General features: G+C 35.1%; 1 protein-coding gene across 4 annotated transcripts in view; it reads right to left on the bottom strand.

Annotated features, from left to right (window-relative positions):
* LOC140752276 (sodium/potassium/calcium exchanger Nckx30C) overlaps positions 1-26,725 on the bottom strand; it is a 91,736-nt gene that overhangs the window by 33,956 nt on the left and 31,055 nt on the right. For 3 of the 4 annotated variants that reach the window (XM_073086502.1, XM_073086504.1, XM_073086505.1), the window contains one exon: positions 4,845-5,007. In XM_073086502.1, coding sequence (XP_072942603.1) covers positions 4,845-5,007 — 163 coding nt within the window. The remainder of the gene's footprint in view (positions 1-4,844; positions 5,008-26,725) is intronic. The other variant, XM_073086503.1, reaches the window with a different exon arrangement.

The raw sequence follows: 26,725 nt of genomic DNA on the forward strand, positions 1-26,725 counted from the left end.
GTAAAAATGATTGTTTTTGTATTTGTTTAGGTATTTGCCATACATACAATTCCAATCAACGCCTCTAGCGGACTGTATTAGAACTGATTGGAAATGTATGGGAAATACGTAAACTAATACAAAAACAATCATTTTTGTAAAAACGTGAAAATTCATACTAAGAGTACTGATCGCGAGTACCAACCTTAGAAGTTGTCTGTCAAAGAATCATATCATAATCATAGGATCATTTTGACTGATGCAATAATAGAACAAGGGAAGCTACAAATCAGTTTAGTTATAAACGTATAAAGTCGGCTATAGAAAGGAAAAACGGTAACTATTCACTTTTTTGCTTTTTTTAGAGAGCATTTTTTTATTTTTAAAAAGCAAAGACGTAAATAGTTACGTTTTTGCTTTCTAAAAATACGCTTCCCACTCGATGTCGAAATGGCTTTGAGTTTTAGACAAAGCTATGTATATTTTCTCTTTCAGATATTTTCCTTTGCTTTGTCGGTATTTCTCGGTTCCGACTACTTATTGTGATTAGTGCGGGAATGCGTTCATCTGTATCTTTGAAACCATTTTTAGAAGTTTAGAACTATTTATTATTTGAATACGTGATAGAAATTTAATATCCTCTGCTTTAAAATGTGCTTTTATATAAATAAATATCGTGATATTATTGAAAAAAATACTTTTAAGTTTAGGAGATTTTTTTGCATTATGCAAAAAATTTAGTTTCAAAGATTACTAAAATTTACATAATACCTTCAAATACTATATACATATAAATTAATAAGGCGTTTGTTTCATTTTTTGAAAAGCTACTATTCCAAAAAAATATGTCTCGAGCGTTCTTAAAATATACGAGGTCAGTGCTGCATTTTTATGCTACCGTATTTGATAAATAAATTGTTTTATACTCTTGTGTCCAATACTTTATACAACAATACACATCAATGACAAAATAAATCGTATGTTAAAACTGTTAGCAAACCTTCCAAAACATTAAAATTTATAATGATTTCTTCTTGCGGTAATTCCTTCTTCATACGACGATATGGAGAACGCGAGTTATAGTAAGCAAAAGTACGCAATCAAAATAAATAAATTTAATACTTTATGTTACTAAAACCCGAGAACCCCTAGCTCTTCTTCTCTCTTCTTTTATCTTCTTTCTTCTGAATTATAACGAAGACTCCCGTAATAGGCAAATAATGAGCAATTTAAATCCTTAATACAGTTTTAGCCAAGTTTTAAAAAATGCCAAGTTTTAATTTGGTTCTCATTTAATGAATCTTCGATATGTCGAATTAATAGTATACTGTATATGGGATATAGGGTAAAAATGTATCAATCTTACATATCAAATTCTCGTGTTAGTTACCGTACTCCTCCGAAACGCCTTTACAGATTTTCACCAAATTTTATATGCATATTTAGTAGGTCTGTGAATCGGCTACTATCTATTTTTCATACCCCTAAGTGATAAAGATTGTTCACCCTTAACATTTTTTATTTATATGGCAACACAACGTTTGCCGGGTCAGCTAGTAATCTTGTAAAAACTACTAGCTTGAGGGTAATGCTTTTGCAGATGACCAGATGAAGCTAATCCTATTTGCTCCCGATGACATTACTATAGGAGGCGATAACCAGTATGCAATCATGTACAGAGTATACTCTTTTACTTTTTCAATTTTATAGTAAAAAATCTTACTAATCTTAGTTAATACCAACCATTAGCTATTTATCCCTTATAAATATCTAGTTGGTTGTTTTTAACTGATGTACTTAACGAAATAAATACCACAGCATACTTATCTTGTATTGATTTTATCATAACAGAGCCCGCTTTCATACCTTACAGTTTGAGTAATAAATAATACTGGTATTATAATTCACTTTTTATGGTTGGTACCGGGACCATTATTCGAATTGTTTGTCGGAAATTACAAACAATTTGATTTCAACGATGACTAAAATATAACAGTTCTTAAGAATACTTATATAAAAATAATATTTATAAGATAAAATTAAGGATTTGGATTAACTTGGAGATAAAATTGTGAAGAAATTGCCTGAGAGAATTTTATAAAGTTTCTCAAATTGCGTCTGTGAAGTAATCATGGTAAGCTTAGTGGATTATGGTCTAGAGTCGCGCCTTCTCCATAACGAAACACTTCGCGAAGTGGCAGATATATTGACATTTAAAAAGAATTCTGCGAAGAATCTAATTCGAATAGAATATGTTTAACTTTGACTATAGGAGGTGCTCTGTTAATTTATAGTACTGCATAGTTCATTTGGTAGTTTAAGTTATACTAAGTTACCTCGCTTTTATGATTGGAATATCATAACAGAATAAGAGTTAGGTAACGTGTTCATCAAATATTTAACAAGGGTTGATTTTTTTTTTTATAATATAAGAGTAGCAGACGAGCATGCAGTCCACCTGATGATAAGTGGCTACTGCCGCCCATGGATATCTATAATCAACCCCAGATAGGATTAGATACCTATTCCTACCTGAAGTCGGTCACAGATGCGCCGCTACCCCTGAGGACTAAGCTGGATCGCCTCTGAAAAGTCCGTCTCCCTTACCACACCCTTCAAACCGGAACACAGCAGCGCCTAACCTTGCTGTTATTAGGTAGAAATAGGTGTGGCGGTGGTGCCGCCGGAGTCGAACCACAAGGGGTTCTACCACCTTGTAAGGTTCTACCTATTGTAAAAAGTCAGTTGATAAGTTAACTTGAAAAGACGAATTAACAAATTCTCGTACCAAATAGATACAATATCTTTCAGCGTCAAACTGTGTCGAAGTCGAAGACTGCAGCTTTTAAACAATAAACCACTTCAGCTACTTTAGACTTTTTGTAAAGAAAACTCTGCGACATTTCAAATCCATGCTACTTCAAGAAGTTAGAAAGAAATGATACAACTTTACAACTTTACAAAAGTTTAAAACCAATTGAACCTTCTGGAACATCGAAATAAATAAAACTAGCGTATTTTACAAATCAACATTGATTTTGCTTTACAAAAGTGCACTTAACATTTTTATTCCCTTGTTAGAGTATTGTTCTGTAGTGCCCATGGGCATACACAAAGATAAGTTAATTAAGTCATATCTAGAATATACATTTTAATGGATCACTTAAATTTCCGCTTGGGAGAGTATCTAACGTGAACAAATAATCATAATCCTGTGTATGTTGGACTTATGTAACGTTACGTCAAGTTCATGTTACGTTAACGTTACATTACGTCTTTTAATTCATCAGAGTTTAAAGGTGGTAGAATTACACGTGAACAGAAAGTGCTACCACCATCGCCACACTCAATTCCCTACATATAATAACAGTAGAAAGCGATGCTGTGCCTTTACAAGACATGAAACGTTCCAACCTAAACGCGTCTGTGGCAGACTTTAGATAAAACACCAGTGTCATTTGGGGTACATTACAGACATCCATGGATGGCAGTCGTAACCAAACTTCAGGTTAATGCAAACTCATTGAATCATTCATAAAATATATTATATAAAATCTATTGCACCTTATTGTAATTAATGTAAACGAAATTAGAAGTTCCATAAGAATTAGATAAAACACATCTTGGCAAACATTCTTGGCACGAAGATCTACCTAGAGATGTAAAATATAAACTGAATCAATTTCACAAACGCATTCGGTATGCAAGCACGGTACTTGGCATGTAGGAGGCAATAAACTTGGCAGTAATACTTGGTGCGAATGCAGTGCACAGGCACTTTACTTTACAAGGTAGTGTTGTCGAACAAACTGTAACTATACTTGGTAGGTGGTACAAGCGAGTTAGTATGCCTCTTAATTACTGCATGGACGCATAATAAATATAATATGTAGAGTTTTTGCTTTTGTGAAATAAGAATATATTAATAAGTAGATACACGTATAATGTGGATTAAGAATTAAGGGTAAAAATATTAATAAAATCATATTAAGCAAAAAATGAAAATATTTTTTATATAAAATCTTGTATTTTATAAGCGTAATTTTATAAAATAAGAAAGTGATATTTTATAAGCGTAAATCTATAAGACAAAGAGTGAGTGGCTTGTGGAGAGACAACACATTTACAGTATACGATACGACATACGACACGATGTGTAGGTGAGACGACATAGACGCACGAGTTGGCTTGGCAAAACTGGCTTGTGTGAACTTGGCGACTAAGATTTGGCTGACAAATAAAGACAAAATTTAAAAGTAAGTCAAGCTCGTGAATAAACGTAGGCAATAAGAATATTAAAATAGATCAGGTTTTAAACGAAATCATAAATTAACCGTATGAATGCTTAAAAAGAATAAAATTCGAGCAAAGGGCACAAATGAAAGATAGAAGCTGATTTTTTTATCATTTCGTTTAATAACTCAAATTTATAATTATTATCTTAAGCTTACAAAGTTAATCGGAAGCTTTATTGTAACCATATTAAATAATATTGACATAAAACTTCTTTAGACTGGTAGTTTAGAAGACTGATATTAATTTTCAGTAATTACAATTTGCACTTAAAATGATTATTTATTGCATGTTTTATCATTTTTTTCTCATTGTTCTTTAAGTTATTCCACAAAATTCTCTTGAAAATTGAAAAATTCTTTTATTTGATGATCTTGAGAATAATTTAGTATTTTTTCCAACCTTTATTAATAAAGTTGAAAAAATGTAAGCTGAAGGCAAACCCGAAATAAGAGAAAAAATAACATTGTTTATTCTACCAAGTCACTTCCGTTAAAATTGGCCAAGTCTTCCGAATGACCTTGGCAATTTTTAAAATACTAATAAATAGTAAAAAGCGAAGCAGTGCATACCTAACTCACCGTCGTGCATCGGGTCTATGGTATGGATCATGAGTTGCAGTAACCCGTGGCGGAACTTGGCGGCGGGGGGCGGCGCCTTGCTGGGCCCGGCGGTGGGCGCCGTCGCGGTGTTCGTGCCCACCGACGTCTCGCTCGAGGTCGTCGCGTTGCCGTGCTGGGGAAGACAGCTTGAGTTAGTTTTGTAGCTGATGTGAACTACAATGCTAAGAAAAAGTATAAGTTATGGTGTTGAAGTGTAAAAAATAAGAGCAGGGTCCTAACTACGGTCACGATCGTCCCTGACAAGATTTGAATCTTGCGCCCTCAAGATTTATTTTCTAGGAAGTGTAATGTGTACTTAACTCATAAGTTTTCTTTTATTGGATTTAGCACAATTAATTTTGTGAGTTTGTGCACCAATAAGGTGCAGACTGTGGGTCGACAAATGCGTCCCCTGAGGTTTTGGCCCCTTTGTAACTGCCAGTCTAACCAGCCCCTAATTACGATGCTGATTGCAGTTTTATCTTTATACGTAGGTTTTTAAAACGCAGCATAGAATTAGACAAGACTTTATATTAATTTAAAGCAGAAAACGAACATTCAGTTTTATAGAAAGCAAATGATCAATGCCGTCTATGTACTCCTAAGTACTTGAGCTTGATCACATATGTGCAACCCAATAAGACAAGTTCTAGCCCTCGGAAATACTGTACAAAGTATTGGTAAAGAATCATTTGAGATGATATCTAGAAAGTATTTGATTCTCAACGTGAACCGCAGATAACATAACTTTGAGAACTGCTGGTTTAAATGTTTAAATAACGTTGGATGAAACAGTTGATAGATGATACCAAAGCTACGTATTCAAATAAAAACCCTGTTTTTGCCTGAAAGGGTGGCGAGGAACCCTGCAACTGTTCAGGCGAAGCCATTCTGGCCGTGACACTGACATATTGAGCCTATAGACCGTTTTAATGTTATCTGGGAAAGAATTATTTTTCCCGTCTATATGAATTGTGTGGATCGCGTGGATTTCTGAGCTCTGATATTAATTGTCCATCTAGCTAGGGATAGATTTGTAAAGAGATTAATTAAGTTATGGATCTGAAGTTTAGTTAATTGAAGTCCTGTCATCTTTAATGATTAATATGAAGATAAAAATGTTTTTGGAACTAAGTTCATTAGCGTAGCTTAGTGTAAGAATTGAATGATGGAAATCGTCAAGTTAGGAAAAAGCCCTCTCAATGTCACTTTTGCCCTATCTCTGCTTATTATCATATACCTACCAGCAAGAGTGGTCGTGTGAGTATCATGAATGATGCAGACGAGCATCATGCGCGGTTGCTTTTTAACAATATGAAATAGCAAATGAAGCCATCCAGCTAATAATAACCAACTCCAGATAAAATAAGTATTCTATCTGTAGTCACCAACAGATGCATTGTTATTTCTGAAAACATTATTGCTATACTTCGGACAAGTATATCTCCCTTATCACACCCTTAAAACCAGAATAGCAGTGCTTAACATTATTCTTATTAGGCAGAAAAAGACGTGGCGGTGGTGACTCCGGAGTCCAACCAATAAAAAATTCTGTCACCTTCAAAATGATGGCGGTCCCGACCGTACATATTTTTTTTTCAAAACTGACTTCAATAATCATACTATTGTTATTAGGCAGAAAAAGACTTGGCAGTGGTGACTCCGAAGTCGAACTAATAAACGATTCTGTCACCTTCAAAACAACCATCATTCCGGACCGGACACATATTTTTTTGGAAAACTGATTTTAATTATTACTTCAACCCAATCAACCCCTCACCACCCTTATAGATTACACGTGTCCTTCATCCATAAATGTCATAAATGAGGCCTTACATAATTGATGGCATGTGACGTAAACAATCGATCTTTATTAGATTTTGATTACACGTGAATGTCAACGATCTTAAATGTCATGGGACACATGAGACGGGATTGGAGTGGGTATTAATTAGCGTTGATTTGGATTTATTTTTATCCGATGGAGGGTAATGTTTTTTGAACGTATGTGTGTGTGTGTTTCATTGGAACGTACTGCAGCTTAAACGACACCTCTGTTAAAATTTGACAGATTTTGACACAGGTGTCGTTGGATTCATCTAATTTGTGAGTGACATAGGCTCCATTTTTAAGTAAGTAGTCATGATTTTTCAAAGACAAAATAAAAAAAAATATTCAAAGTAGATTCTATATAGAACTCGTTTTGAACGTCAATATAGCATTTTTTTTTAAAACACTTATTTGCTATTTTTCCAATTGTCGACAATCCCGAAGTACGAACGGGAATGATAGACATACTTACAACGAAGCGTGATTGGGTTTAGTTGGTAGTTTAAAAAGCCGATGAAATGTAGCACCTTATATTTTTGTCAATTAATCGTCGTAGAGTTTACTATCCTGATAATGCTATGTTTTGGAGCGAAACATGTGTTATTTATTTATTTATTGTAACACTAACAGAAAGTTAAGGTAGAAAAGGGCAAACCTAATGCCTGATGGCATTCTCTACCAGTCAACCAGTTAGTGGTAGTGTATGGTGAAGTATATTTTTATTATTGCACGCCTCATAAGCGAAGCGTTGAGGTTGTGCTCTACTCTCGACATTTCAAAAAAAGCAGTTTTCTCGAAACTGAAATTGATTTTTTGTTATTTATATTGCACTTATAGGTTAATTAGAGTGCACTAATATCAAGTCAAATAATTTATCAGGCACATAAAATATATTTTAATAACAATTTTTTTGTTTAACATAGTAAATAATAATATTAAACATAATCTTTTCTGGACGTCCGTGTATGGACGGGTTTATGTGGCATCAAAATTGGTCGAAAAAATGATCGTATCGGAATAATTTTTTTTTAATTATCTAAAGTAACACACGAAATAATTTCTTAGTCAATATGAGCGTTTAATTCACTGTCATTAAATTATTATTTATAAAAAACTAATACAACAACAATCAAAAAAAAAATTGCTAAACTTCTTTAAAATCATTTTTTTTGTTTGTTTATTGAATAGAAATAAATAATAAAAAATTAAAAAAAAAAGTCAAATGTAAAATCTTAAGTTGTAACCTCGTGAATATAACTCCATCTGATATCTATAAATGGTACTTTTTTACAAGACGCTGTAAAGTTACATTGACTATTGAGGTGTTTTTCTATTTCTACATTTTAATATTTTTAATAGTACGTTGTGAAGATATTTTTCATTTCATTTATATTGCTTTATGGTTTATTGGTTTATTATATGTTTTTATTTATTTATACAAACATGTTTACAAGGACGAGAGAAGAATAGTGAAAAAGAGTTATTTCCGGTGAATTGTTGATACATATTACATGAGAACTAAAATAAGATATTTCATAGAAATTAATAAAAGTTCATAAACAATTAGCTCTTTTGTTCTCAACTTCCAAAACGGTAGGTATGTATTTCTTTTTCTTTTCTTTTTTATTTTTTTTCGTACTCTGCTCTTAATTTGTTAATTAATTACCTAGATTAAAACTTTCGATAGATTTGTAGTGGTGGAATGAGGGTGGAGGTGGGTGTGATTACAAATTGTTTTCATTTGAGTCGATTGTTATTGAGCATTTAACAGCTTTCTCATAAAGAGCCTCTAAAATTTTGAATTTTTTAAACAAAACGATTTTAAATTCACATGTTGCTTCTTTATACTACACTATACTTGTCACCTGGATCTCCTTTACTCCATTTATTATTATTTAAATTTTTAATTTAAATTACCACTCAATTCAACAGTAGTGACACCGTGAAAGATCTTGAGACAGTACAAGAACTTGGCACATGAGAACGAGTGTATTTGTATATTTATATAATATACACTTTTACAAATAATCAATTTCATTGTAAAAAAAAATGAGATTATGAGGCGTGCACTTTTGGATTTTCCAAACTTTTTGTATGTGCACGCATCATATGTATGGGATACATACTGTGTAGTTTAAAGTATATATAGTCTACGCCAAACGCCAGTCCGCTCTGAAGTTGTTGCGAGCAGGTGTAGTCATACAATTTTCTATGGCGATGCAATTCATTTCTATATTCAGGGCGGACAAGCAGTTTTACGCGGACTATACCATCGTACATATTGGTAGCAGATTGTTGCGAAGTAGTTTTAATCCTAACCTTATAATCCATTATTAAACTTCTTATAACAAAAACGAAGCGTTTATGAAAAGCTTATTAAAGCTTAATATGACATTCTACTTAGGTATACGTTGAAAAACATGATGGAGGTCTGACTTAATATTCAGTGCACATTGTTGCGAAGATTTCGAAGTGAAGACGAAATTGCTGACGTCAGGATTTCATAATGCCACAAGGTTTGGAGTTAATTATCTTCAAATTTCTCGAATACCTATATAGTAGAGACCATCGATATACTACTAATAAGTATAAAATGTCATTGGTAGAGACGCTTTTTATATTCACATACTTATCCAAGGCCTTCTAACTTAGTTCTCAGTGGTAGTGACGCATCTGTGGCGTTACAAATTAGTCCTTAAGGGAAGCAACGCGGACAAAGGGACAACATGCAAGTTTGCTACTTTTAAATAAAAAAAATATGACACCCAGTTTTTACATATCCCTTCACACATATTTTTTGTTACTAGAGGCGCCACTGAGCACTTTGCCACGGACAAAAAATTGTCATCGACAAGACGAAAAGCTCACCTTTATTTTGTCTTAGTCATTTATTTTTTGTATTTGTAAGCGTGATGAATCTTATCAGTAATGTTAGCTATTTGCTTCGGGGTCCGTGTAAAGAGACTACGTTATTTTAAGAGACGATTTTATTACACATTTATACGAAGCGTTTTAACTTAGTCCTCAGAGTAACACATCTGGAATCAATGGTAGATATTTGGTGACAGTTGCTACTTTAGTTTTAGGTGGACGGCATGACCGTTTGCTTTAGTAAAAAGATGACACCCTGTCTTTTTCCATATACCTTCGCAAATATTTTTTGCCGCTAGAGGCGCTATTGAGCTCTTTTCATAGACAAAAAATGACATTGATAAGACGAACTTACATTTATTTTATCTGTCATTTATTATTTATATTTGTAAGCGTGATACATAGCCAGTTATAGCGGGGACATTTAACACGTGTAATTTCGCACAATGCCGCGATTGCCCCAAACTGCCGGTGTAAGTGGGCAATCAGGGTTAGTTATGTGGGTTATTAATTTTCTTGTCGTGGGTCTTTTGATACGCCTATCACTAATGTTAGCTATTTACTTCGGGTTTGTATAAAGGGAACTTTAGGTTGTTTTAAAAGGGACCTTTTACATTTACATATTTATACGGAGCGTTCCGAATTAGTCTTCAGGGTTACTATTGCAGCTATGGCCGACCTCAACTACAACTTTTTTAGTATCTGGTATATAATATAGGTGGCAAAGCATCTACTTTACTTTTCGTCTTATTCATTTATTATTTATATTTTTAAGCCAGTTATAGCGGGGACATTTAACACGTGTAATTAAGCACAATGCCGCGATTGCCCCAAACTGCCGGTGTAAGTGGGCAATCAGGGTTAGTTATGTGGGTTATTAATTTTCTTGTCGTGGGTCTTTTGATACGCCTATCACTAATGTTAGCTATTTACTTCGGGTTTGTATAAAGGGAACTTTAGGTTGTTTTAAAAGGGACCTTTTACATTTACATATTTATACGGAGCGTTCCGAATTAGTCTTCAGGGTTACTATTGCAGCTATGGTCGACCTCAGATATGACTCTTTTAGTATCTGGTATATAATATAGGTGGCAAAGTATCTACTTTACTTTTCGTCTTATTCATTAATTCTTTATATTTGTAAGCGTGATACACAGCCAGTTATAGCGGGGACATTTAACACGTGTAATTTCGCACAATGCCGCGATTGCCCCAAACTGCCGGTGTTAGTGGACAATCAGGGTTAGTTATGTGGGTTATTAATTTTTTTGTTGTTGCTTTTTCAAACGCTTATCAGTAATGTTAGCTATTTTTTCGGGGTCTGTGTAAAATGACTTTTATGTTGCTTTAAAAGAAGACTTTTTGACACATTTATACGAGGCGTTTTAACTTAGTTCTTAGGGCATCTATGGCCGATCTTAGATGGGACTCTTACCGTATCTGGGGCGGCAGTTGTTACCTTACTTTCAAATAAACTGTTCGATTGTTACTTCTATTATATATAAACCTCAACATAAACCAAGATATTCCCTGATAAAAAATGGAATATTACAAAAGTAATGGTATAAATAGTATCACAATTTTCCTAATGTTCTCCATATTTAACATAAAACTCCACTAACATTAATCCAGTCGTTTACAAACTATTTGTATATTGCCTGAACAAATATAGAGCTATGATGAGTAAAACTGGATCCAGTCGCTTACACATTATTATTTGTATATAGCATGAATATATGCAAATGTAGAGCTATGATGAGTGAAACAATTTCGTATCGTGTTGGGTTTAAATCGTTAATAAGTCGGAATTCATTTGGGCTCACGGCTATCCAATTAATAGTTCCCTATAAAAGCAATCACCGATCAACAGAACCGAAACCAATAATATCTGACGGGTAATGGTCAATGTGTTGCTGGAATTACGTTAAACTAATTTATCTCGCGGCGTTACCCATGGGCTTTGATTAAGTTTCATGTTTTGATTAGTCCAAACCATAATAATCTATACTAATATTATAAAGAGGAAAACTTTGTTTGTATGTTTGTTTGTTATGAATAGGCTCAAAAACTACTGGACTGATTTTAAAAATTCTTTCACCATTCGAAAGCTACATTATCCACGAGTGACATAAGCTATATTTTATATGAAATATATTTGATAAATAGGTAAAGATAAATTTTGAGGCGGTACAAAGTTTGCCGGGTCAGCTAGTCACATATAAATGTACACTTAAGCTTTGCTTTGTTAAGGTGTCTAAAATGTCTAAAATATTAGGGGATAAAAAGCAGCGATAGCCTAGTGGTTGAAACTCAGTTTCTCAAGCGGGGGGGTCCGAGGTTTAAATCCCAAGCGCGAACTTTTGTTTTATCAAAGTTATGTGCGTATTAGAAATTATTTATCAGTTGCCTTAACAGCGAAGGAAAACATCGTCAGGAATCCTCGCACGCTTCAAAGTTGGAAAAAAAGAAGGGTGTTTGAAGTCTGCCAATTCGCACATGGATAACGCGGTGGACTATGGCCTTATCCTTATAATTCTGAGAGGAGACCCGTGACCAGCAGCGGCATAGTAATTGCTTGACGGCAAGAATTTAATCGAAATATTTCTGCGAAAAAAAAACATTGTTAATTGGCAAAAATAGGCGGCGGTGGTACCACAGGAGACGAACCACAGAGGATTCTAGCACCTTGAAATAAGACTAACAAGTCACAACAAGCATTAAAAGCTTAAAGTATCCAAAATACCTTTATCAATATCATGAGTATCGTCAATCTACTGAACCATATGTTTTGTGCCTCATAAATCAGTATTAAAGGATTCCGCGCGTATTTTATATGCTGCCATGTAAAGTACTGTGATAAATTATAGGGAGAAACGTTCCGATTTTAATAAGATCTATTGGATTTTTAATGATGAAAGATTTTTTATACCGTGGGAATGGCAGGCGAGCATACAGTCCATCTGATGGTAAGTGACTACTGCTGCCCGTGGACTTATCTAATCAACCCAAGATAAGATTTGTACTAGTAAGCAACTAATGCCACCCCTGAACAATAATGAACATCTGTAATCGACCTCAGATAATATTGAAAACCTACCTGAGTTCGGCCACAGATGCAACGCTACCCCTGAAGACTATACTGTAACGCCTCAGGTAATAAATACTATATCTCCCTTACCACTTCTTTCAAAGGAGAATCCAGTGGCGCTTAACACTGCAGTTATTAGGCAGTTGGGTTTAGTGGTGGTGCCAAAGGCTTCTACCACCATAAAACAATATTATTGTAAATAGTATTTGATTTTATGGTGAACTCAGAAGCTGGCAGTAACCTTAAACTAAACATGATACCTTGGATCGCAGACAAATACACATTTTTGGGACTATACACCCGATCATATTTCGTAAACTTATTCATTATGGTGGGGGAGACGGAACACCTACCATGTCACTGAAATTAAATTGTTCCTTTTTTTCCAGAATCGCCAACAATAGCAATGTGTCCCGTTTTAAAGCATAATAAAACAGTCACTATAAATTTGCAGTAATAAAACCCTGTAAAAACGATTTGCAGTTTAAGCTAAAATGAAATTGAATTAAAAGTTACTGAATTGCTCTTTTCGCGAATTATTAATAATGCATGCCCATATTGGATTTTCAGGCTTAAATTATACATTAATAGCGTAATTATAGTTCACGTTTGTTGCAATTTCAGCCAATTATGGTCAATGGTAGATTAATTTAATTCGGTCATTTTTTATTCTTGAATGAGTGGCTTGTGGTTGCCAGTTGGTCATTTATATGAAAATTGTATTGTATGTAAGCTGTCATGGCCCAGTGGTTAAGAAACTTGTCCTCTTCATCGCGGGGCCCGTGGTTCAAATCCCAAGCACCTATGATTTTAAGTTATGTACGTATTAGAAATTAATTATCACTTAAACGGTGAAGGAAAACATCGCGAAGGAAACCTGCATACCTGAGAAATCTTAAAATAAAGTTTTCAAATATATGTACTCGTAGAGTCTACCAATTCGCACTTTACCAGCGCGGTGGACTATGACTAATCCTCATCATTCTGAGAGGAGACCCGTGCCCAGCAGTGGGACAGTAATGGGTTGATGATGATAATGAAAATTAGCATTTACCCACAACTTTGGTGGTCAGAGTTCGATGACAATTACAGCACTTTTTTGGGGATAAAACGTACTCTGTCCTTTTTTGGACCCCTGACAACGTGTGTACAAAATTTCATGACTATCAGTTTGGAAACTAAGGCGTGAAAGAACCAATAAACTTACTTTCAAATTAATAATAATAGCTATGATATAATATTAGTTAGGGTGAAGTAATGGAGCAGTCCATCTGATGATAAGTGACTATTGACTATGGACATCTGTAATCAACCCCAGATAGAAATTATATTCGTTCTCAGATCAGTCACAAATGCGTTGGTAGCCCTGCTAATTTGAAAAGGTGGTAGCGCCAGTATGGTTTGACTAGACTATAGACCGCGTAAAACTGCTAGCTCGCTCTGAATATAGAAATGAATCGCGTCGTCATAGCAAATTGTATGACTACACCTTTTCGCAACTTCAGAGCGGACTAGCAGTTTGGCGCGGATTATACCATCGGCATTTCTATTTCTAGCGTGAAGCAGTTCTTGCGTCTAGTCATATTAGTCCTTATGAGTGGCAACACATCTGTAATGGGCTTTTGGTAAAACCTGTTCTATGTGATAGAACTGTTTAAAGGTGGTAGAACCCTTTGTGGTTCGACTCCGGCGGCACCACCGCCACACCTATTTCTGCCTAATAACAGCAGTGTTAAGCGCTGCTGTGTTCCGGTTTGAAGGATGTGGTAAGGGAGACATACTTTTCCGAGGCGTTCCAGCTTAGTCCTCAGGGATAGCGGCGCATCTGTGGCCGACCTCAGGTAGGAATATCTAATCCTATCTGGGGTTGATTACAGATGTCCATGGGCGGCAGTAGCCACTTACCATCACGTGGACTTCATGCTCGTCTGCTATTCCTATATAATATATAAAAAAATGTGAAGTTACAGAAGTACAAGTAACCATAGATGACAGTAACTTACCATCAGATGGATCGCAAGCACGTTTGAAACTCCAATCGTATAAAAATTTAAATTCTTTGATACCAAGGCATTAACTTAACATAAGAAGAAATAGATGAGATGGTGCTGCCATCCGAATCGAATTTCGCAAAACAGGAGTAGCATGCATTCCATAGACATTTGTAATCAACCTCAGATAAGACCTGAGTTTGATTAATGATATGATGCTACTCCTAATGACTAAGTGGGAATGCCTCGTGTACGTATGTCTTCCTTACCACACCCTTCAAACAGGAACACAGCAACGCTCAACACTACTATTAGGCAGAAATAGGTCTACCCGTGGTGCCTCTGAGGTCGGAGTACAAAAGAATCTACAACGAAGATTTCTGCCTTCAATTCTGGTCAATGTGGTCTTGATCAGGGTTTGTGTTCATTGTGTGTGTCCATACCACGCATTATGACGAGTATGTGCGCTTGTGAGTGTAGACCAGAATGATCCATAGAACTGAAAATAAAAGCTTAGCCAGAGTCAATATTAAGGTAAATATAACCTACCATTGAAGATGAGTTCTGGTGTGGTAATGAGACGTACATTTCCGAGACGTTCCAGCTTAGTCCTCAGGTAGCGGCGCATTTGTAGCCTCAGATAGGAATTTAGTCTTACCCGGGGTTGATCACAGATGTCCATGGGCGACAGTAGCCGCTTACCATCAGGACTCCATGCTCGTCTGCTACTCCTATTGTCTGTCCACCAGTATAGGCTGGTTTATACCAGCACCAAGCGCATTGGTAATCATATGTATAAAGTTTCCCTCGATATTTTCGACATTTTAAATTAGCGATATATAATTTTATACATACGTCAAAGGTAGCTTGCCAGGGATTCGAACCTGAACCCCTTAGCGACGGACCCCATTTTCCATAGATTGCTTGACCAAAATACAAAAATGTACCGCTTATACTTAGTATGAATGAACATTCTCTACAAAATCATTCAATTCTATTCTATATTCTTATCAATAACTTACAATACGATTGCCCGCCCGCACTCTAAGGTTTACTAATTCTAGATTATATAGACTAGACTTAGGTATTACACCATGCTCTATGTTCTAGAATCAATCATTAATGACTAATGATAGGTATCGTAATGATATTAATGCTATGACCTGAAAATTAATTAATATTATGTAATAACGAAGTTATTTGATTTTTTCATGACATATTTTTGCATACAATACTTATAAATCTAAATACAAAGAACATTCAATCTTATAAAGGAAGAGAATACTTATCAAGGAAATGGTAGAATTCTCCATAAAAAATGTTTTATAATGAGTTAGGTTCAGGTAGTTATAAAGATTTTAATAGGTATTCACGCAGTACCGTTGCCGACATGTTGCCGGTAAATCTTTGCTAAGTCTCATTTGCGCGATCCAGATCAATTATGATCATTCAGTCAGTTCACTTAGGTACCCGCGGGAGCGACACTGGGTTATGAAGATAACCCTTTGAACTATGAAAAAACTTTACCACGTGGTCATTTTCAGCGCTATGTGGAGAATACCAATAACTTCAACGGAACACAACCGGAGTCCTCCGAATACGTTGCTCCTATTGGGCTCTGACCAGGCGAGCAGTTACTCTCACCGCACGACCCATAGTCGCTGACTAGGTAGTTCGATCTCCCTTTCTATCACCAATCTTTTTAGTCGTGTCATACGACAGCGGATACCGTAGCTATAAAGCTATATCTTGGTCTTAAAACTCCAGTACCATTACCAGGAGTTTTTTCCGTTTCGACAAATATGACTGTTTTGGTATTTGTTTACGTATTTGCCCATACAAATTCCAATCAGCGCCCCTAGTGGATTGTGTCAGAACTAGGAAATCGTATGGGCCAATACGTAAACAAATACCAAAACAGTCACATTTGTCGAAACGTAAAAACTCCTGGTAAGGGTACAGGTACAATGATTGATCTAGCAAAAGGATGCTATAACGCAGATTTGTATCTGCATCCTATACTTCAGTTATTTATTACAAAAAGTATATTCTGTGATAGTTATACCGAAAACTGCACAGGTATTAAACTGCGACTTAGTTAACTACGGCAATCTCTTTAGCTGTTTAGAGCCAGAACTTCGAAGTTACGGGTAAATTATGTGTTGACTTAATGTTTAAGACGTTTAGGCGGAATAAATTTGTTTTACGAGGATGAATCTTAAGTTTTAGTTTGAAAACTTCCTGCGTTAGCCAGATTCTGAATTCTAATTGCATACGGTTTGTATTAAGGTAAAAAATTACTGAGAGTTTTTAGCGTTCCGCACTCAATGGGTAAAAACAGAGCCCTATTACTAAGCCTCCGCTGTCTGTCCGTCTGTCACAGGGCTCTATCTTTTGAACCGTAATAGATAAACACTAGGCATTTTTAAAAAGTATGTATAACGGTAGCCACTAAAACATCAAATATTAAAAATGAAAAAGTTAAAAAATAAATGGGGATCGTCATACAAGAAACCACCAGTTTTCGACATTTTTCGCTTTATCTATTGAACCATAATAGATACACAATTCAAATTTTGCCAATGCATTTTATTTCAATTGCTGCTATAGCAACAAATACTAAAATAGATATATATGAACATGTTGGTGGTGCGGAACCTTCTGTGTGCGAGTTCGATTTACACTTGCCCAGTTATTTATTTAACTGCATTCGTTGTGCACTTACAACTGTTTTATTTCAAAACTCAGCCGCAGGTTTATGCGGTTGCGATAGCGTCCGCAAACTCGGCGGAACACGATCGCAAGTTGGGCGGTAAATACATAATTTTTTTAGGCATTACAATATAGACATTAATTTATAGGGCTCAGCGTAGGGATTTCAAAAAGTCATATCATTACTGTTTATAAAATAAGCAGTTATATCCTAGTGGTTAAGAAACGCGGCCTCTCGATCGAGGGGTCCGGGGTTCAAATCCCAGGCACGCACCTCTGATTTTCAAATTTATGTGCGTATTAGAAATTAATTATCACTTGCTTAAACGGTGAAGGAAAACATCGTGAGGAAACCTGCATACCTGAGAGATTTATAAAAAAAATCTTAAAGGCATGTGAAGTCTACCAATACGCACTTGGCCAGCGTGGTGGACTATGGCCTAATCCTTCTCATTCTGAGAGGAGACCCGTGCCCAGCAGTGGGACAGTAATGGGTTGATGATGATTATAAAATAACATTGAGAAATACGTTAAAAGTTATAATACAATATTGACGAACGGCCCACAGATAAGTTTTATGCCGATAGTTTCATTTCGTATTAACATTTCCAATAAAAATATTAATATAACTAAATTAGTTTTATCTAGGTTCTGCTCGTAAATCTCTTTAGTAAGTGGAATTTAACTGTTACAAAGAATTTAATGTGCAGTTAAGTGGAATACGGAGCTTCTCTTTGTTTATCTGGATTTAAGTAAGCTTATTTATATTCATGTGACAATAGAACTTTAAAGTTTGGCACTGAATTATGGGGTTTAAAACTTGATAATTAATTTTAAATTAATGAGTGTAATTATAATTACACTCATTAATTATTCAAACAACGTAGTTAAGAACGTAGTTAAGTAGAATAAATTGCTTAATTAGTGACCATCTTAGTTCTAAACACAAAACATCTATGATAGGATTTATGTTTTAGACTTTATTTAGACCCTATGTTCTATATGGGTTTGGGTACTGTTGTCACTGAACGGTAGCGACCCCTCACTATCAGGTGGACTGCGTGTCTATTTCCTACATTATTCTTAGAACAAAGTATTAACATCTTCCGGTATATACAGGATAGGTAGGATATTATATCTATGGAGTATACTGACATACAAACTGTCATTCGCAAGGACGAAAGATGAGTGTTATAGAAATAAGAATTTCTTTTTACCTGACTGAAGTGGGTAATTCTTTCAAAGGTATTTAAGGTATGTATGTCTCTTTGGCTCACCCTACAGCCCATGGTTTGACGGATTTTAACATATAAGGTGTCCTTGGGTTCGTCTAAATTATAACAGTAACACAGACAATAATTTTAAGCAATCAGCTTTTTAGTTTTTATAATATTTCATCTAGTTACTAATACATAGCGCCCTAAAACCAACCAATTGCCACATCGATAGTTTCTCAAGCATACATGCACACAAAAGCGCCTAACATAGCATATTTATGCATCGTTGGCTGTTTGTGTAAGAAGCCAGACAATGGCTTGAAAAGAATAGCCCGTACCACAATTGAAGTTCTCTTGCGTTATACGGAAGAATTATAAAAAGAATAATGGGTAGTGCCTACGGAAAATATGTTTTTGGGTTCCGTAAGCCTTGTTTTAGGGTTTTATTTAAGGTTCTGTAAGAAATTCCCAAAGGGTAAAAAAGCAGTGATGGCCTAGTGGTTAAGAAACTCGGCCTTTCGGTCGAGGGGTCCGAGGTTCAAATCCTAGGCACACACCTCTGATTTTTCAAAATTATGTGTGTATTAGAAATTCATTATCACTTGCTAAAACGGTGAAGGAAAACATCGTGAGGAAACCTGCATACCTGAGAGATTTATAAAAAAAATCTCAAAGCTATGCGAAGTCTACCAATACGCACTTGGCCGGCGCGGTGGACTATGGGCTAATCCTTCTCATTCTGTGAGGAGCCCCATGTCCAGCAGAAGGACAATACTGGGTCGATGATGATGATGATGATGGAAAACGGGATTTTATAAAGAGGCATCCGCTGTATGTCTGTCTGTCTGTCACAGTGCTCTATTGCTTGAAGCAAAATAGATAGACTTTGATATATTTCCACAGTGTGTATTGTTTTACCGCAGAAAATATTAAAAATCAATACATAAAAATAAAAGAGCAGTCTCCATATATGAAACCGGTATATTTTATGATATAGGAGGAGCAGACGAGCATGCAGTCTATCTGATGTTAAGTGGCTACTGCCGCCCATGGACATCTGTAATCAACCCCAGATAAGATCAGATTTATGACTAACGGCTACTGATGCGCCAATACTCTTGAGAACTAATCTGGTATACCTCGGATACCAGATTAGTCCCTAGTCTCAGAAAAGTATATCATACCTTTTAAACCAGATTTTTAGTTCTAATAAACTTTATGCAAAGAATAATAATATCCTTGGAGTGAAACAAGAAACAAAGTGTAAAATTTCATTTCCTGCATGACCCAATAATCTTTTAAAAGATAAACTTAATTTAAAATACAAGATACGAAAAGATAAAGGAAAACGGGAATGCAAGTGACAGACAGATCTTATTATCTAGAGTGTGTCAGTTACACTGTAATAAAACGGGGTGAGTTTCCCATCCCTTATAAATGGAAGTATCGTAATACTGATTAAATTTAGTATAGAATATAGAATGATACTGATATAAGAGACAAAGGAGACATTTTAAAGTAATTTTAATTTTTAAGTAAGTACAGACTTTTGATTTTCTTTTTGTATATTAGACAGATTTTATTATTTATATTTTATTATTCATTGCTTTAGGTAATTTATTATCATCTTTGAAGGTGTCAGAGTATGGAGTTAGACTTTGATGACGTCACCGTCAGAGGTATATCAAATTCAAATCAAAATTATTTATTCAAAATAGGTTCTTTACAGAGCACTTTATATCAGACCTTTTTAAAAGAAGGAATAAACTAGCATGCTTTCCACCTGATAGTAAGTGGTCAATACTGATTAACGGACATTTAACTCAATCCATATAGAACATGGGTTCTATCTGAAGTGATCACAGATGCGATGCCACTCCTGAGGACTTAGATCTGTCTCATTTTTCATTCACACCCTTTCACCCAAATGCGAAAATTAGTACACACTAGAAATTGTTGTGTCGGTGGTACATCCTCACTCAAAGCATAGTACACATAAAGAATTTTTTTATGAATTTAAAGTGAAATAATATTCGACATATTTCCAACTTAAACCGTAGAGCTTAAGACCTATTTAGTTTAAATGTAAAGCTGAGCATAAGAGTGTAATAGGCTTCGCGATTTCTCTGCAGTAATGTGGTCCTTACGCCTTCAATGCAGATGCTGGCGCCACTAAGCCGATAGGAAATTGGATTGTAAGAACGTAGCGATAAAGTTGTATTTGCTTGGAGATTTCGGAAATGGAATGGGTTGAATTTTGGCTGGGAGCGGCTGGAATGGAACGCTGTTTTAGTTCAGTAGGGCAGATTTTTGTCTATTTCATTAGGAATGGAGTTTGAAGGTGACTCTTTGTGGTTTGTTTTTGGAGGCACCGTTACGACACATCATCATCAACCTATCGCTGCCCCACTGCTGGGCACGGAAGGATGCAGTCATTTACCATCATAAACTGACTATTCTTTAGAGTTTACGTTTTATGATAAATAATTATTCGTATGAGTTATTGGCTTTATGGTCTGGCGTTTAGGATTTATAAATTAATCTACAAAAAAAATTAGATTGGAGATAATTATTCAATGTAAATAATTAAATTCAATTAATAAGCATACGTAGATAATAAATTCAATAGATGATGTAAAATTGTCACCAAATTAAAGTTATAGATAAACATATTTTAAAGTGATCTTTGGGTTTTATAACAATAAATAACATATAACAAAGCCAAAAGCCTAGTTGCAATACCCAACTATTCCGCTCAATCGATCCGCCGTGACTGCCAACTTCTGGCATAGTTGAAGTCCAAATTTTCTTCGTTAAAACCGTAAATCATTTTGAAACGTGTCAATATGTTACCAAAGAACTTTAATCTAAAGTTGAACGTGAAGAAGTTTCTTTAATTCATTCCGATGGTTATATTTTGAGTTGTTAAGTAAAATCAAGCATAAAGTCAATGCCTAGGATTGGAATTCTACCTAAAGTTCATACATGTCTTTGGGTGGCAGTAATTCCTTATCATCAGATTAATCGCATGTCAATTTGCTATTTCAACCTTATAATTTGCAATTATTTGAAAACAGAAAATCTGACTGCTTAAAAAATATATGTCATTCCTACAATTTAGACGAACCTACTTATAAATCTTTCAGGATTTTTCGGTCTCAAGGGCTTGCCAAAAAATAGAAATACAGACATACACACATACTTACATACATAATAACATTCATACATAAATACGGTACCTACATACATACACACACACATGAAATTAAAAGCATGACCTTCCGCGGCTGTGTAAAAATAGAAAACTCTTTAAGTCTTACAACTGAAAAGTCTATCCAACGTATTACTAAATCGTAGTATCAAAATAGTATTGTAATGTATAAGTACATACACGTACTGGTAACTGACCATTAATGAAAACTACAGCGACCTACGCAAAATAAACACATTCTCGGCACACTGTACAAAGCGGGAGACATTTTGACCGACCATTAATCACTTTCAAGACCACACGCTAAGGGTAGCTGCACACTCCCGGAAATATTGGGTATTCCGTACATTAATCGTGTGGAGTTGCGATTTTTTTTTTGTAAGAGACTTTTGATTAAGCAAACCTCAGAAGTATTTATGTAGTTCGTAAACGTTCTATTTATACTCTGTCAAGTCTGTTGTTTTGTTCAGTTTAAATCTTTTTACACAAAACGTGTATACAAGGCAATTCAAATGTAAAATATGAGCAGCCTAAGATTTTGATATACGAGTAGTATGTATATTTCTTTCAGAGTGAAATGAATTACTTCCGGAAATCTACGTAGGCACGTCGATAAAAGTAATTAAATAATATTGATAAAACATTTGTTAATTGGGCCTTAAAATAGTAGAAGGAAAGTACCTACGTATCGTCGTTACGTTACTTTTGTATTCACATATATAAAACTCACGTGTCACAATGTTAGTTACCGTACTCCTCCGAAACGGCTTTACCGATTTTCACCAAATTTTATATGCATATTCAGTAGTCTGAGAATCGGCTGCTATCTATTTTTCAGAAGATTTATAAGAGTTGTTCACCCTCAGCATTTTTTTATATGGAAACACAACGTTTGCCGGGTCAGCTAGTACTGTCTACTGGTATATTTATCTAAAGACATATAGTGTGCACCAGTCTTTATACTGTGAAATCGAATCGGGCAATGGGGCCACTTGAAATATTGTTTCTGTAACAGAGAAAATATGGCTACATATGAACGCTACCGGATGGCACTTTAACTTCCTGTTAGTATGTATTTTAGCCTCTTTCACTGGGGTCTGGGGTTTGCCAGACAACTCTGATTTACAAAAAATGAAAATAACTTACAGCAGTTACATACAAGCCATTAATAGCTTTAAAATGTGTACTTTAGTACAATATCATTTAAAAAAAAAATGAATAAGATTCAATTTAACTTTACATTTTAAAATGGACACAATTTAATATACATTCATTTAGTCACACTTAAAAATGCTAAAAAAGACAATGTGCATTATTAAATCGATATTTAAAATGAATCCTATAACGGTAAAAGGCAAATATGTATAACATTTATTAAGTACACATTATTTACAAAAATACATATTAACTATTTTAGTATCAAGTAAATGTATAACTTAAGAACTCATAATAAAAATACGTTAATATCATCTGTCTTCGTTGATTACTTTTCAAAATCTCGTTTACAATGTGTTTTATTTACAGCTGCGGTCACATTGTTTCCGTTAAGTTCCGTTTTTATGAGCGGCCGGCGAGCGTGTGAAGACATCAATTATTCACAAACGAGTCTACATTGGACTTTGTATGGAATGAGCTGTAATTATTACACTCGTTTAGTTGATTGTACGTGTTGTAACAAGTTATAGAAGATTTTTTTATAATATAAGTAGCAGACTAGCATGCAGTCCATCTGAAGGGAAGTTTTTTTATAATATTAATTTTATTTCTGTACTCCGAGGTGGACGTAAATAGTGGCAACACAGTTTTTATAGTTAACGACAATATCATTTGAAAAACGGTTTTTGCTTCAAAATAAATCTTTTAAATCTTAAATCTTTGTAAAATATAGGATAAGGAGAGCATGCAGTTCTGATGGTAAGTGGCTACTGTCGCCCATGGACATATGTAATCAACCACAGATAAGATAAGTAATCTACTTGAGGTCGGCCACAGATTCGTTGCTTCTCCTGAAAACTAAAAAATCCTGAAAACTGAAAACCTTAACGCACTTTTCAAATTGGAACACAAGAGCGCTTAACACAGCTAATATTAGGTAGAAATAAGTGTAGCGAAGTTGGTTTCGGACCAATAAAGGTTCAACCAGCTTCTATTTCTACCTTTTTCATTCTTAAATGGTGATATGTTAATCTTTAAGGCACTTAAAGATTGAATTCACGAAAATATAAAAAAATAAATCTACCTAGATTGAATTGAAAACCTTTTGTGACTCGGGATCATCTAGTAATTCGCGAGTAAACGAAAACAATAAGTTAAAGTTTTCGAAATTAAGTAACATCTGTCGCTTTTGTGCTAGCTACATTTCGAAAATACTTTCATTTTGAATTACGGAAGTTAAACAAAAAACAGTTGCTGTGCAGTAGAAATTATTAAAAACGTTAGTGGATTTAAACTTTATTGTTATTTTGTGTTCATTGTTTTTGTTCTATTTCGCATTGTTTTTGCTATTTTGCAATTTCCGGGCCGTACGCGAGATATTGAGTTATTTACAGGAAATACTGATAAACTGGGCTAGATTAATATTTTGAGCGAACTATTATATTATTAATCGGGAAATACTTTGAACAATTAACTTTTATCTTATATTTAGCGTCCTGCAAGTGGATACAATTAACTTATTTTTTCTTTCTTACTTATTCTTATTTTTCAAGTAGGTATGTTTTATATTTTAAAGCAGTGCTATGAAATATTATGTTTCAAGGCTCATTGGTTGGTGTGCTTTGTATCTTTGTCATTCGGTGTTATTTTTAATATTATACAATAAGACAGTAAATAAATACATAAATATAAATTGAAAATGTTTGTCTTTCATTTCCTAACAATTGAGATATTATGAGTAAATATTATATTTATTTGTGTGATGCTGAAACAAATGCTCCATTTTTAATATCTAAAATGGATGACTAATTTTGATGGGGTTTACGCGAAAATAACTTCGAATAGAGTAATTTTGACGCTTCTATAAATTTATTACCGCTAACACAAATAATTAATTTGGTATAGTCTGCACCAAACTGCTAGTCCGCTCTGAAGTTGTTGCGAGCAGGTGTAGTCATACAATTTGCTATGGCGACGCGATTCATTTCTATATTCAGAGCGGACTAGCTACGCGGACTATAACAAGTGTATTCCTATGTTTAAAGGCTAAGTTAGGACGCCTTATACATGTCCATCTGCACTAAATCAGAACACGGCAGCAATCAGGCCGAAATAATAGTGAGCAATGGTGCTTTCAATTCAAGCTCCACCTTCAAAGCTTCAAAGCTTATATAAACAGTAAAAGCTCGCTTAAACAGCTAATGTGTACATAAATTTCAGGCAAGTACCCAGTAATTACGTTGCAATATGTAAGCCGGTACTGCAGCGTAATAGCTGCCTCATTCCGTTACATCACATTAGGTAGTTGTTGAATTATGAATGTAGTACCTTAACTCCTTTGCGTGTAATATAATGCACTTATCTTGCTTAGGGAGTAGCGCTGCTGTGTTCTGGAGTATTTTTTTTTTTTTTTTTTTTATAATATAGGAGTAGCAGACGAGCATGCAGTCCACCTGATGGTAAGTGGCTACTGCCGCCCATGGACATCTGTAATCAACCCCAGATAGGATTAGATATTCCTACCTGAGGTCGGCCACAGATGCGCCGCTACCCCTGAGGACTAAGCTGGAACGCCTCGGAAGAGTCTATCTCCCTTACCACACCCTTCAAACCGGAACACAGCAGCGCCTAACACTGCTGTTATTAGGTAGAAATAGGTGTGGCGGTGGTGCCGCCGGAGTCGAACCACAAGGGGTTCTACCACCTTCAAATGTGTGTATGTGGTAGAACATATTCTTCAGTTTTAATGTTAATAGAATTGACGAAAAAAAGGAGAGGGAGAGGGCCAAGACCATTTTTAAGTGCTCAATATTTTTCGTATTTTATACGGCAAATTCCCTTTATTGAGCACATAGCATAAGGGCATAGCCCTTCGAATAAAGCATAATTGTATATTTAATCTGATGGATGTGATAGTGGTGCCGACGCAGGTAAATGTATCTATAAACTTTTTAGTACGTATTCAGTTTTCTGGTGATAATCGTCTAAACTTGCCATATGCCAATTGTTAAGTCAACTAAAAGTATTTATATTTAAATACATAGTACATGGATATTTTATAACACTTAGTGATAAATAAAATTTCTGTTCTGAGTTTGGGTGTTTGGTCTTCTATGGCCTCCACGACACCGGGTATATTAGTGTGGGGCTCTGACAGTAGAAAACCTTTTTTAATTTATTTATTTTTGAGGCTAAATGTTACTATTTCGCAAACCGTTCCTTGCATAGACAAGAGTTGTGTTAGAAGCATTCGTATGTCATCATACAGCATTAGATAGCGTCTGTGCCGCAAAATAAAGTATTCTTTCTATGTTACATATTCTAGAGTGTAGAATTAGATTGTGGAAGCCGTTGGGATTCCGCGTCGGAATTGGGACAGGCCTGAACTGGGACAATGGACATTACATTCCATTCTAACAATTTTCTGTCCACTACGAAGATTTATTTGATATTTATTTAAACGGCCATCAAGTGCAGTAGGGTTAACAGTTATTGCTGGTAGCGTTTTTTAAATGGTGGTAGATCGAGGTCGATCGAACGTACCATACGTTAAAATACACAAGAAGCGAGTATTGTCCCATTTCTAATGTTTTTTTAAGATGGTAGAGCTAATATGGTTTGACCGAAAAGTTATCATCGTCTATTTCTAGCGTGAAGCAGAATGTTCGTTCTAGTGGGAGGCCATAGCTGCTGACTGAATTACACCTGCCATGTCGGCTAGTTTGCTTAGTAAAGCATGTGTAACTGATTTCAGGCAGAACTGTACCCTTACCATG

Source organism: Epargyreus clarus, unplaced genomic scaffold (assembly GCF_041222505.1).
Source record: "Epargyreus clarus isolate Ecla_fem2 unplaced genomic scaffold, WU_Ecla_fem_2.2 ptg000024l, whole genome shotgun sequence".
NCBI lineage: Eukaryota > Metazoa > Arthropoda > Insecta > Lepidoptera > Hesperiidae > Epargyreus > Epargyreus clarus.